Below are 13,090 nucleotides of genomic sequence, written 5' to 3'. Positions count from 1 at the left end.
TGACAGTTAGCCTGCACAGAGTCTGCGCCCCTAGCACGTCGATTCTCTTTCTACGATCATAAACTCTTTGAAAATCAATTAATGTATATGACTTACATTTGCAATCGACAGGTCACGTGATCATGTTATCGACCGGATCTGTCATTCCCATACATTTAATTAGTTTTAGTTAGCGTTTGTAGAAAAAGAATCACAGTCCCAACTGTCACATGGCTACAGGCCCAAGTACAATAATAAACAAAAGTGCTAAAACGCGCTAATATCAGGAACTACTGGTCCGATTTGAAAAATTCTTCCAGCATTAGGTAGCCCAGTATTCCTACGGGAACGGGAACTACGCGGTCGAAACCGTGTGGCGTCAGCTAGTATAGTAATTATACATATTACGTCCAAGTCCATCGTCAGGCGTTTTTAAAACATAAATATAAGGTGTATTGAACTTTAATTCGAGCGCAGAGTAATTTTGTACAGAGACAAAGATTACAGATTTTGGTAATTTTTTTCCAAAAAATCAAGATCATCAGAATTGTTCTTTTATTTATAACCTCTTCTCACTTTTTAATTTTATTCAAAGAACAGAGTAATTTCTTATTACATTACAGTTAAATTATTTATGGCAAGCAACTTCTAATGTATAGAAGAGAAAGGTTACTATCACGAAATATAGAAAACAGCTTGACGTCCACAGTTGAAATGAAGATAGCATATAATTAGTAGACGTCCATTAAGAACAGATTTTGCGAGATAACCGAAGAAAGGACTTTTAAGTGCGGACGATGTCACGGGCGTACGCTTGTACAAATATAAACTTATCTATTGCTCGCGTTTGCTCTGTATAGCTCAACACAATCATATCTGAAGCAATTAGTGAAGCAGTAAGTTGCTATTTGCCGAGCGCGCGAGCTTACGTTTCGTCTCGCTAAATAATTCAACCTCGGTGTACGGTGTGTTTGAATAAAAACATACGAGGAAAATTAACAGTGAAACTTGGATTGTTTTGATGATTGCATCGTGAAGTTTGATCTTTTTTTCTGTTTGGATATTATAGTTATTAATTGATAAAAGTTTATTATCGGCATCACAGATCAGAGGAACGTTTTTTAACTTTTACATCCGTGATCATCGACATAGATGTCATATAGTTAACGATCGATCATCTATGGTTATTGTTAAAATACAAAAAATGAATTAATACTCGTAAAGACTTTTTTTTCTGTTTTTTGTAATTTATTGTGAAGTACCTTTTGCGGATATCAAATTGCCCTTACTTGCGGTCTAAGATGTTGCTTCTTACATTTAATTTCATATTATTCTTAATCATTGGGAAGATACATATCAAAAGCGTTGAAAATTTGAGTCTTGCCAATCCAATAATGCAGCATAGAAGTTTTTATTTTTCACAGCTCAAAATAATTGGAGACTGCAATATTTCGTAAAATTTTAGCCTGATACTTCGACGCTGTCTTGAGAACAAGGTATTTACAGACACAAATAAATGGACAGACAGACAACCACGAAATCATTAAATCATACTTATAAAGTTTCCGGTTTTTTGAAGTATGGCACCATAAAATATTTAAAGCTCTGTTTTTACATTGCTCTGTAATACATTACAACAAAAAACAACGATAGGTATTTATACTGTACTATAGTTACTAGTGAACTATAGCTACAAACATACAATATGGCAGTCCGAGACCGGCTTCGCGGGTTCGTGCGCGTCTCGCCATCGAATTATGTTAACCTTGAGAATATAAAAGGCGAAAAACGTAAAAATATAACAAGGAATTAACAAAAAATTGTAAACATTGTACAAAGTTACCTAAAAAGAGTGTTTACGTAGCTTTTATTTACTTTATGAGTGTGTTACGTGCTTTTAGTGTAAAGTGAAGAGATGTTTTTTTTAAGTTGGATGCAGTTTTCTATTTATTTACGTTGTTAGTTTTGAATATATCTGTAGGGAGTTTTTAAAGGTTTCAACTTTTAAAATGTACCTATTGCATTAAATTATTTAAGTTTCGCTAAACGGTTGCTAATACAGATAAATTAGATAACAAAAATTCGATATTTAATGTATCTAATACATTAGGTACCTGCAATAATTATTTTATAGGTACTCTATTACTTATAAAATAATCATTGCAGGTACCCAATATGTTACGTGCCTACAAATCACCGCAAAAAGTAATCCGAATTTAGCGACTCCACTGAGACTGAGACTGCACACATGCATAATTTTGTGTTTACTTAGGTACATTTTATATTTATCATTTATTTATATATAGTTCTTACACTTCCTAAACACACAATTCGATATTGTAGACAATATTTTGGTATTATTTGTTTAAATAACTTTCGTTGCGACTAAATGAAATTGCCTCGGTTTTGATGTGCTAGTGCCCTATCTCTAGTATAAAATATCGTTGGGTACCTGGCTAAGAAAATCTATAGGTAGGTAAACAAAGAATAATGGAAACAACTGGAAAAGGCTTATATATCACAGTCACAGGTCACTCTGAGGGCCTAGTGGCAGTTTGATACTGTTACCGTCACGTAACGTAAACGCGATTTTCTAAGGAATTGAAACAATGCCATCTAGTGGCTTCTACTGTACAACTGTTTCAATTCCATATAAATTTGCGTTTACGTCAACGTGATAGTAACAGTATGAAAATATTGAAAACTCCCACTAGGCACACAGAACACTAAACCGGGAAATCCAATGAGGTAGATTATAATTAGGTGCAAACTTTTAATATAAGTATATAAAAATGTTAATTAGGATCAGCAATAAATAAATAAAGGCTTAGTCAAAAAAAACCATAAGCTACATAATAAAAAATAGATATAAGCTACCTACCTAAATACCTACCTACAAAAAACTGCTGCAGTACGTACGGTAAAATATTAGTTTTATATTTGTTTTTCCTGGTTTAGTAGGTAGGTACCTATATAAGATAATCGATACGTACATAATTATTTTATCCATTAGTTATTATTAAATAATACACATAACTTTGAGTAACATTAATTATTTATGTTATTCATTTATCAATTATATAACTTATAATCGTACTAACTTCGTATATGATGCTTCTGATATTATAAATGTGAAAAATTATAGGTAATTTACTGAATAACACAAAAAGAAACTAAATCGATTTGGATTATAAGCACTTACCTACCTAGATCTTGCTTATTTATGAAGATCTACTACCAAAGATTTTATACCTCTAGAAGATCAATGAATTACCTATAGTTAGCATTAACATGGCAAAAGTGCATAGATAGTAAATGGTACATACTTTAATTAAATAAATATATTACGCGTATATTAAAAGAAAATCGACTTTATTTTCCTCCCTTACAAAACGCCAATTTCATATGCAAGAATATAAATATTATAATGTAAGTAGAGTAGCTCAGTGGAGTAGCTAAATTCGGATTACTTTTTGCAGTGATATTGTAGGCACGTAACATATCCAATAGTATAAAAATCGTTGACTGTCAAGTACGTCAAACCAATGATATCGTGATAAACTGATTTTTGTGACATTTGACCTTATCTACGACGCAGACTCGAGATGTTATGAGACTTTTGAGACAATTTTTGTAGCACTAAAATAAAAGTGTAAACGAGCTTACAGCTTTTTACCTCTCATTACGAGGTTGACCTATTTATTTTTCTTATTTAACTGGGGTAGTAGTGGAGTTGCATTACAATTAGGTAGTCTTTGAATGTCTCTGTGAGACACTCAAAGATTATGTAATTGTAAGAGAAGGTCTAAGGTGAACTTAACAATTAGAAAAAATAACAAAGAATAACGCTGAACTAGAAAGAACCTTTACTGGTCAAGTAGATGCCTGCGTGGGTTACCAATTTGTTAAGATAATTAAATTCACATATTCGTTAGAGACGCATAAATTGATCAAATTTGGTATCCTAATAGCTGGATACAAATTAACAACATCTACGTAAATAGTAAAACCATGAATACGAACAAGTATTATAGACTAACCGACGCCCGCAGTTTATACCGCGTAGTTTTCGTTCGCGTGAGAATACGGGGATAAAATATAGCCTATGACACTTATAAATAATGTGGCTTTCTAGTGATGAAAGAATTTTAAAAGTCTGTTTAGTAGATCCAGAAATTACCTCCTACAACACCACTAACTTTACGTTTTTAAGATATTAAGTATATACTAGAAGTATACTTATTTAGTCCATTTATCGAGGAAGGCTCTTTAACCAACAGTAAAACCGTAATTACACATAAAGAAGCGCAAATAATTAAAGTAGACGAATCCATGATTGTACTAATACCATAAAGCTGAAAAGTTCGTTTGTTTGGTTAAACGCGCTGATCTCGGAAACTATTAGATTGAAGTGATTTTTTTTCGTTAGATAGTAATTTTATCGATGAGGCTGTAGGCTATATAACACCATTATGACTAATAGGAGCAAAGCATCAGTGAAAAAGGTATCATACACGGGGAAAAATATTATTTTTCACAGTTGTGCGCTGCGTAAACTGAGGAAACTATATAAGCAAAAATGTCATGAACACGGAATTGTACCTCTTTAAAAGCCCGTGACAGTGAATGTTTGGCAAAGACATACCGCCAAGCGATTTAATGTTCCGGATGGTCCCGGTACGATGCCGCGTGTAACCGAAAGGGGTGTGGATTTTCATCCTTCTCCTAACAAGTTAGCTCGCTTCCATCTTAGACTGCATCATCACTTACCATCAGGTGAGATTGTAGTCAAGAGCTAACTTGTAAAGATTAAAAAAAAAACTTACTTTATCCATCCTCTAGTGTAATAAAATAAAGATCTATTCCCGACGGATCTGACACCATAGTACTCAAGGTCTTTCTTGGTAGCCGCAGGAAATTGCTCTATTAATTCGGGTACACAACTCCGGTCCGTAGTTTGTACATTTAGGGTTGCCACTGAACACTTAAACGCTATCGAATAAAAGCCATTTTCAGTCAACGATTAATCTGTTATCTTTACATAAGTTTGGCAACTATACAACAAAAAATAAATTTTAAATTAAGAAAAATATCCATAAAATGGCGGCGACAAGTTTTCCTCCCACCATGTGCATTTAGCGTGACGAACTCTTTGATCCTTTATCTATCCAATAGTGTATTTTTAGATAGAGATTATAGATTATATAGATAGAATACCAAACTGTGTCCCACGAATTTGTAATGATTTTTTTTTTATTAACTTATACGGAGATTGTCATGTTAAACGATCTTTTGAGATGGTAATTATACCGACTGGATCGATGGCTTAAAGTGCTCTTCGAGAATTTCTCGGTTAAAAAAAACCCATTACTGGAACCCAGGAAAAATATGTATGGCATATAGGTAATAAGTAGGTATTGTTTATTTTTAACCGACTTCCAAAAAGGAGGTACTTTATTAAAACATCACAAGCTTGGCATTGCCTTCAAACTGATCAGAAGGTAGCACATAGGCAAGATGTTATTTTTTGCTTTTTAGTTAAAGTTAATTTTTGAGTTGGAAGTCGGTTGAATTTTTTTATTCAAAAATGTGTTCTATCTTCTGGCAACCCTACCGTAATGTCGTAAATGTTGGAAGGAAGTTGTAACAACATAATTTGTGCCAGCATTATCTATGTACGTAAAGAAAAGAATTATTCTGTTCTTTATGTTAATTTAGTTGCTTTAGAGACATGCAACAGACTTCGACTTCATTCCCCCTCCATTTCCTTCCCCAAAGTTGAAATTCCCAAACATTTCTAAATTCTTTCTCGTAATTTCCCAAGAGATAATTTATTACTGCCCGTAATATGGACTGTTTTTGTATATTATCTTGGTATTATTTTATGATTAATTCTTTTATGAAATAGATTTGAGATCGAACGTGAATATCTCTGTATTCACGTTCGATCTCTTCGATCGAATTTGTGAAACTGTAACGAAAAACACTATTGATCCTAGAAGGGCTCTGTTTATATGTGATTGTACGGAACCCTAAAAATAAGTAAATTCTAGATTCCCGCGGGAACCATGGATTTTTCCGGGATGAAAAGTAGCCTATGTGTTAATCCAGAGAAAAATCTATTTCCATTCCAAAATTCAGCCCAATCTCTTTAGTAGCTGCAGCGTAAAAGAGGAACAAACATACTTACACACTTACACACAAACTTTCACCTTTATAATATTAGTGTTTAAAGTATGCGAGTTTGTGAGCTTATGAGGTTGTAGTGGATAATTTCTAGAACTATCTACTACATTATTAGGAAGCCACGTTATTTGTGAGTGTCATATTTTATCCCCGTATTACCAGTGGCGTGTATAAGGTTTTTAACTAGGGTATGCACTGTAATTAAAAATTGGAAAACTCCTTGTCTAACTGTAGCAATGCATTTTAGCATATATTATTTCATAGATGTGTATAGATAAAAAAAAACTTCAATATAAGAGTTATGAGTACAGACTGTAAACGTCGAGCTTTTGTGCAGCGACGAGTCAATCACGCTCTCATTATGTACGCCGAACAAGTAAACGCTTTGAAAACTGTTTTGTGAATAGCTGAAAAATGCACTTTCAGAGATCTGTGTATGAAAAGATAGTCACAAACGCTCCTTTCATTGTGCTAGGTCTATTATATTTCGAGAATATTTAAAAAAAATACGTTTGTAATTCGTGTTTTTACCTATAACCAGAGTCTATTTAATTCCGAGATTTTTTAAAAATACGTATATAATACTAAATATACGTATAAAAAACTGGGAAAACGTAGATTATTTTGGGAAAAACAGTAGCCTATTTGTTAATCCAAAGCAAAATCTATTTTCATTCCAAATTTCAGCCAAATTGGTTCAGTAGTGCCGGCGTTAAAGAGTAACAAACATACAAACTTGTTTTTAATATTAGTAGAATAGGAAGTAGGATGGCGCTTATATGTAAAATAAACAAGTACATAGGAGAACATACTAGACTTACGAAACAATACAGCTATCGAAGTTTACCAGATAGGCGGTCATCACAGCTAATTACAGTTAATCTAAAGCAATATTCCGTACATATCGCTGGAGCATTATCTCATCTTACGTTAAAAGCCGTTGGAAATATGACGCTAGCCGTATTACGTGTAAATACCTATTACTAATTAGGTTCTTTAAAGCGCGTCACAATTTGCATTATATAGCAGTTATGAATAAGTTAAAAACCCAACCAAGTGCAAGTTTAACTCCCTCGCCGCGGTTTCTCGAAACCATTAGTAAATCTTAAACAGCTTCTCATCCTTATGCTGACCACCACAAAAGAAGGAGGGTTTCAATTCGAGTCTACGTTTTTTTTTTGTATATATGTTACGTGATTACTCGAAGACGCCTGGTCCGATTTGGATAATTCTTTTTTTGTTTGAAAGGGTATACTCCTAAGGGGGACCCCCTTGTCCCATTGTCCTCAGTCAGCATCTGATGATGGGATCCTGGAGAAATCGAGGGAAACTTTCAAAAATCGTAATCGAACCACGTCGGGTAATAAATCGCTACAATTCTGGACAATAGGTATCTTGTGATTGGGTTTGATTAATTTGTATTGATGAGAACGTTCCAGCTTGATGGGTTTTGATTATCATTAGAGGTGTGATGATGAAGACGAAGGACATTTAATGGAATTCCTCAACTGTTTACACTAGCTACCTTGTGCTTGGGTATCACTAATTTGTATTGACAAGGACTTTCCACTTATGGGTTGTAACTGTCATTAGGGATAACGGATTGTAACGTAATTTGGCGAAATATTTCTTGCCTAGATCTATATTTAGTAAGACTACCCTAAAAATGGAAAAATAAAAAGTTATAATAAAAAAACTGCTTCTGACTTCAAAAACATAAAAAGTACCAACTAAACTAAAAAGCGATAAATAACATCATATTATGTTACTTATGCTTTTCCGTTGATTACCTACTGATTAATTTGAAGGCGATGCTTTTATGCATACAGGCTAACTGAAAGCTATTTATTACATTAGAGTATTTCCACAATTATATATTACATTACACAACATCTCGATATATGAGAGAACAAAGTTGAGAAACGTTATGACAGGTTTCTCACTAATATATTGTTTCCTCGAAATCTATACTTATAATAAATCTGTAGAGAGGTCAATTCTGTACATGAAATATATTTCCAAAATAACTATCAGGGGGTGATTAGTGATCGATACTAATGCCAAAAATGCAATCAGTAAATTTTTTGTCTGTCTGTCTGTCTGTCTGTCTGTCTGTCTGTCTGTCTGTCTGTATGTTCTTTATAGAAACAAAAACTACTGGACGGATTTTAACGAAATTTGGTACAATTATTCTACATACTCCTGGGCAGGTTATAGTATACTTTTCATTACGCTACGATCAATAGGAGCAGAGCAGTGAAGAGAAATGTTGAGAAAACGGGAGAAGTTACTCAATTTTTCAAGCTTCCGTCGCGTGTACAGCCTTAATGGTTAAAGCTACATGGGAATCATTTATGACGGAAATGTTCTTCTTAAAATTATCTATAAAAACACAACAGCATATATATGTCTATCTTTTATGGTTGACTCACAATAACACGTGTAACTCCCGATAGCTTAGCAGTTCGGAGCTTTCTAATTATATTTGCCTACTCTTATATTTATAACACTCATCACTCATCCCTAACTAAAAAAGTTAACATTACTACCTATTCAATAAAAAAAGAATCATAGAAATCGGTAAAGAAACACCAAAGTTATACAAGAAATACGCTAAGCCATCGCGCGTGAATACTAATTCATGCTATATGGATTATTTTTGTGTAACGGTTGCCGCGCTCGATGCAACTCGCGGGGGGGGAATAAATAAAGAAGTGCAGCCTTAATGAGTAGGGTAGGGTTAAGTAGGGTAGGGTAGGAGTAGTGTAGGGTAGGGGTAGGGTAGGGTAGGGGTAGGGTAGTGGTAGGGTTGGGATAGGGTAGGGTAGGATAGGGGTAGTTGAAAGTTTACAACGACTTCCACGCGGACGAAGTCGCGGGCGTCCGCTAGTTTGGAATATAACAGTTAATTCCAGGAAAGATTTAACAGGTCGTTAATAGATTTACAACAGAATTTTCACGAAAACAATACCTAACACGGTTTATAGGAAACTAGCGATCCTATACGACTTCGTCCGTACGCGTGGAAATGGTTTTTATTCAAATGTACCAACAAGCTTTCATTCTTAAGGATAAAATACCAATTGAATAAATACGACCTTTGACTAATATGACCTTAGTTCAATGTTTGATATATTTAGTTTAGTATTTAGATACAGTAGATATGTATGAAAAATTGATTTTACCATATGACCCAAAATGTGGGTTACAGTCACACAAAACCGCTAACCTTATATTTAGTGAGACAGACAGACTTGCATTATAATATTAGTAGTTGATACTTTTTATTCGAGGAAAAATAAAACAGCACATTGTATGTTATTTTTCCTCGAACAAAAAAGCTGAAAAGGTTTGTTTCATCGAAATTAGCTATAAATCTTTATCGAATACAGCCGAAGATTTTGTTATTTTGCTATTCTAAGAATAATTCCCTCGGCTATCTATGCTTTTATAGTGTCATCAATTTTGTTCATTCCGTGGCTTTTATAAGACTTGTTATTCTGTCTCTACATTGTCTGAATAAAATCCACACGAATACGAGCTAAGCTTTTTTTCTTTTCTTTATTCTTGACAAGTTAGCCCTTGACTACAATCTCACCTGATGGTAAGTGATGATGCCGTCTAAGATGGAAGCGGGCTAACTTGTTAGGAGGAGGATGAAAATCCACACTCCTTTCGGTTTCTACACGACATCGTACCGGAACGCTAAATCGCATGGCGGTACGTCTCTGCCGGTAGGGTGGTAACTAGCCACGGCCGAAGCCTCGCACCAGCCAGACCTGGACCAATTAAGAAAATCTCAATCTGCCCAGCTGGGGATCGAACCCAGGACCTCCGTTTTACAGCTACGGGCAAACGTTAGTAAAACTTAAGCCTTAACACTTTAAAACTTAAAACTTAACTGTAGAATGAGAAAGATGGCGGTGAAATCGAAACTCGCACATGCGAGTTATATAGAACATCGTTAAAGAATAGCCATGCTATACAGTTTCTAAGATAATTTTGCATTTATGTATGCACCCCGCGACACTAGAATTTTATATATTAGATAGGAGTATAATCTTATTTATAAATTTCTCGTGTCTCGGTATCTTTTATCAAACTTCTCCAAAACGGCTGCACAGATTTTTATGAAATTTTGTATGCATATCGGATATCTATTATTCATAACCCTAAATGATAAGTGTGACCCACCCCACAATTTACAAGGCCAAATAACGTTTGTCGGGACAGCTAATATTTATTATAATGTTTTTGTTATTATATTGGAAAAAAGCATTCGAAAGAGTTTTTAATATTAACAAAAAATAACGCGTAATCGCTATTCACATACTCGTGTGTTTGTTGTGCAAATTGTATTTCTGCACTACTGTATTATTCGTATCAATATGCTATCGGCTCACAAGGCTATTTAAATTTTAAATCGAGTCCTTTGTCCGGGTGTCCAATTGTGATTTCCGAGAATCACAATACAACGGGAACTGTAAATATATATCGAATAGTATAACATTAAATTCAATATTGTACTTGCCAAGCTATTGGTATTAAAACTAGTTTTACTCATTGCTATAGAATTTTCAGTCGATCCATCGAGACCTATTACAATGAGTTGATATGAAAAATTCTGTGTATTAGAAAAGTGATTAAGACAATTTAAAGATGTCAAATAAATAACAGTACTTGCACAAAATTGGATTCGACGAAGCGAAAATGTCCGACAAAGAAAACAAATTGGAAAGGCTGAAGAATCGCCTGATCAAACTACACGAAAAGATCAACAATCGTGTAGAAGACTTTCAGGATCAGATGCAAACTAAAATAGAAGCAAAAATATCGAAGCTTAAGTCAAATCTTTCAGAAGACAGAAGTTCTAATGGAGACCGAGAAACGAATTCTGATGATAAAGACCCTACAGATGAAACGTCTTCAAATTCAACAGATACACAAACAGATCGATTATCGATTCCATCTGTCATTATAGATGAACCTATGAACGTCGATCCTAAACAGATTTGCAAAGAATTCCTTACAGTAGAAAGAAATGGCGTTCTATATAGGAGATGTGTGTCGACATCAAACCTAGCTATAGATGATGACTGCAGCTTCTACAGTTCGAGTGAATCCTGTTTATCTCGCCTGTCTTCTAGTGATGAAAGGTATTTTTTAGACTTTTCATTTGTATTTGTAGCTATTTTGTCTAATTTTGTAATGAATTGGTCAGGGAACCGTGCAATGATTGCTGTTGATACTGTTGCGTATGATGATAATCTGGTTGAGGCCAAACACGAAAACTATCAAAATACTTGCTCATGAGATTACTGAGTCAAGAATAATTTGTAAATTCAAATAAAATTCAAAAAATTCAAGATTTACACGTACATTTAATTACATGCGGTTTCACCTTTGTAGTTCAAACATTCCTGTAGGACTATAAATATCCAAAATGACCTTAGTTACTTGGTGAAGATGTAGCTTTCTAATGATAAAAGAGTTTTTAATATTGGTCGACTAGTTTTTGAGTTATATCATAACAAATAAACGAAAAAATCATACCTCTCTATACTCGTAATGTTAATTTAGATAAGTACAGTAATTTCAAAAGGTTCCTCAAAAATTACCTGTCCCTCCTTTTTGTAAATAGACACAACGGGTCAGTCTTTGTTCGGCTTAGTCTTCATTCGCACGAGAGTTTTTTTAACGGACGTTAAAAAAGCGTTCAAATATAAAGTTAAATGAAGCTCTGTTTCCAACGCCCAAAATTGAAAATGCAACACTGCTCGAGAAAAAGCGTCGTGTTTTAAAAACGCTGTCATGTGAACATATACTTGGGAATGCATTTGTTGTATTTGAACGCTTTTTTAACGTTCGTTAAAAAAACTCTCGTGCGAATGGGGGCTTAATGTACAATATACGCTAATGCTTTTATCATTAAGCAAACTGTTGGAGCAAAGCTTATCATAAGCCTATTTACCATAACGCTTACGTTCATTAAACCATATCTTTCGTAAGTACTTGAAATAGACTCCATGATTTTTGCTATCGATTTGGTTACAGGTTATGTTTTCTACAATTTTATTTTAACTCAACGACAGTTTATATCATTGTTTTAACTAAGAACTTCAAAGCGAAGCTCCTTGCTTGCATGTTTCAATAACTATATACCTAGAAAAAACAAGTTATAAATGACTTAATAATTTTTAAGATGATTTAGATGAAAAACCGTTAAAATCATCCCAGTTAAGTGGAACTTTACCCAATTAAAAAAATATATCAAAATCTTATGTCCATCCATTTAAATTAGTTACTATATGTTGTACCGCTGGATGCTGATGGATCGAGACCGTGTTGTTGGGAAGTCCTTACTGGAGGCCTATGTTCAGCAGTGGACGTCCATCGGCTGCTAATGATGATGATGATTATGTAGGCGTATTATATTAACTTTAGTGTAACTTTTGACGGCCTCCGTGCCGCAGTGGTATGCGCGGTGGATTTACAAAACGGAGGTCCTGGGTTCGATCCCCAGCTGGGCAGATTGAGATTTTCTTAATTAGTCCAGGTCTGGCTTCGGTCGTAGCTTGTTACCACCCTACCGGCAAAGACGTACCGCCAAGCGATTTAGCGTTCCGGTACGATGCTGTGTAGAAACCGAAAGGGGTGAGGATTTTCATCCTCCTCCTAACAAGTTAGACCGCTTCCATCTTAGACTGCATCATAACTTACCATCAGGTGAGATAGTAGTCAAGGGCTAACTAGTAAAGAATAAAAAAAATGTTATCGCCGCGTTGCAACGACTTGCAGTACATGGATGGCTTCAGTCTGCTCATGGCGTTCGAGCCGTCCACATCTCTTGTTGTGTAATACTTTATGGGTTACTTGGGATAGGCGGGGAGAGTGACTCGAGTGGAAAAGGGGAGTGTTAGATATC

The 13,090-nt window shown here is 34.7% G+C and overlaps 1 protein-coding gene across 11 annotated transcripts in view; it reads left to right on the top strand.

Moving 5' to 3' along the window:
• The window catches only part of LOC112045501 (multiple C2 and transmembrane domain-containing protein), an 86,458-nt gene that overhangs the window by 57,139 nt on the left and 16,229 nt on the right, over positions 1-13,090 (top strand). Inside the window, exons 1-2 of one of the 11 annotated variants that reach the window (XM_052884749.1) lie at positions 1,703-1,973; positions 10,747-11,321. The exons of 6 other annotated variants lie outside the window; for them this stretch is intronic. In XM_052884749.1, the coding sequence (XP_052740709.1) occupies positions 10,876-11,321 (446 nt within the window). In that variant the 5' untranslated portion in view covers positions 1,703-1,973; positions 10,747-10,875. Of the gene's footprint in view, positions 1-1,702; positions 1,974-10,357; positions 11,322-13,090 lie in introns of those variants that run through there. 4 more of the 11 variants (XM_052884751.1, XM_052884755.1, XM_052884745.1 and 1 more) reach the window with 4 other exon arrangements.

Source organism: Bicyclus anynana, chromosome 2 (assembly GCF_947172395.1).
Source record: "Bicyclus anynana chromosome 2, ilBicAnyn1.1, whole genome shotgun sequence".
In the NCBI taxonomy this organism is placed as follows: domain Eukaryota; kingdom Metazoa; phylum Arthropoda; class Insecta; order Lepidoptera; family Nymphalidae; genus Bicyclus; species Bicyclus anynana.
The sequence above is the reverse complement of the archived record's forward strand: the minus strand, read 5'-3'. Positions and strand labels throughout refer to the sequence as shown.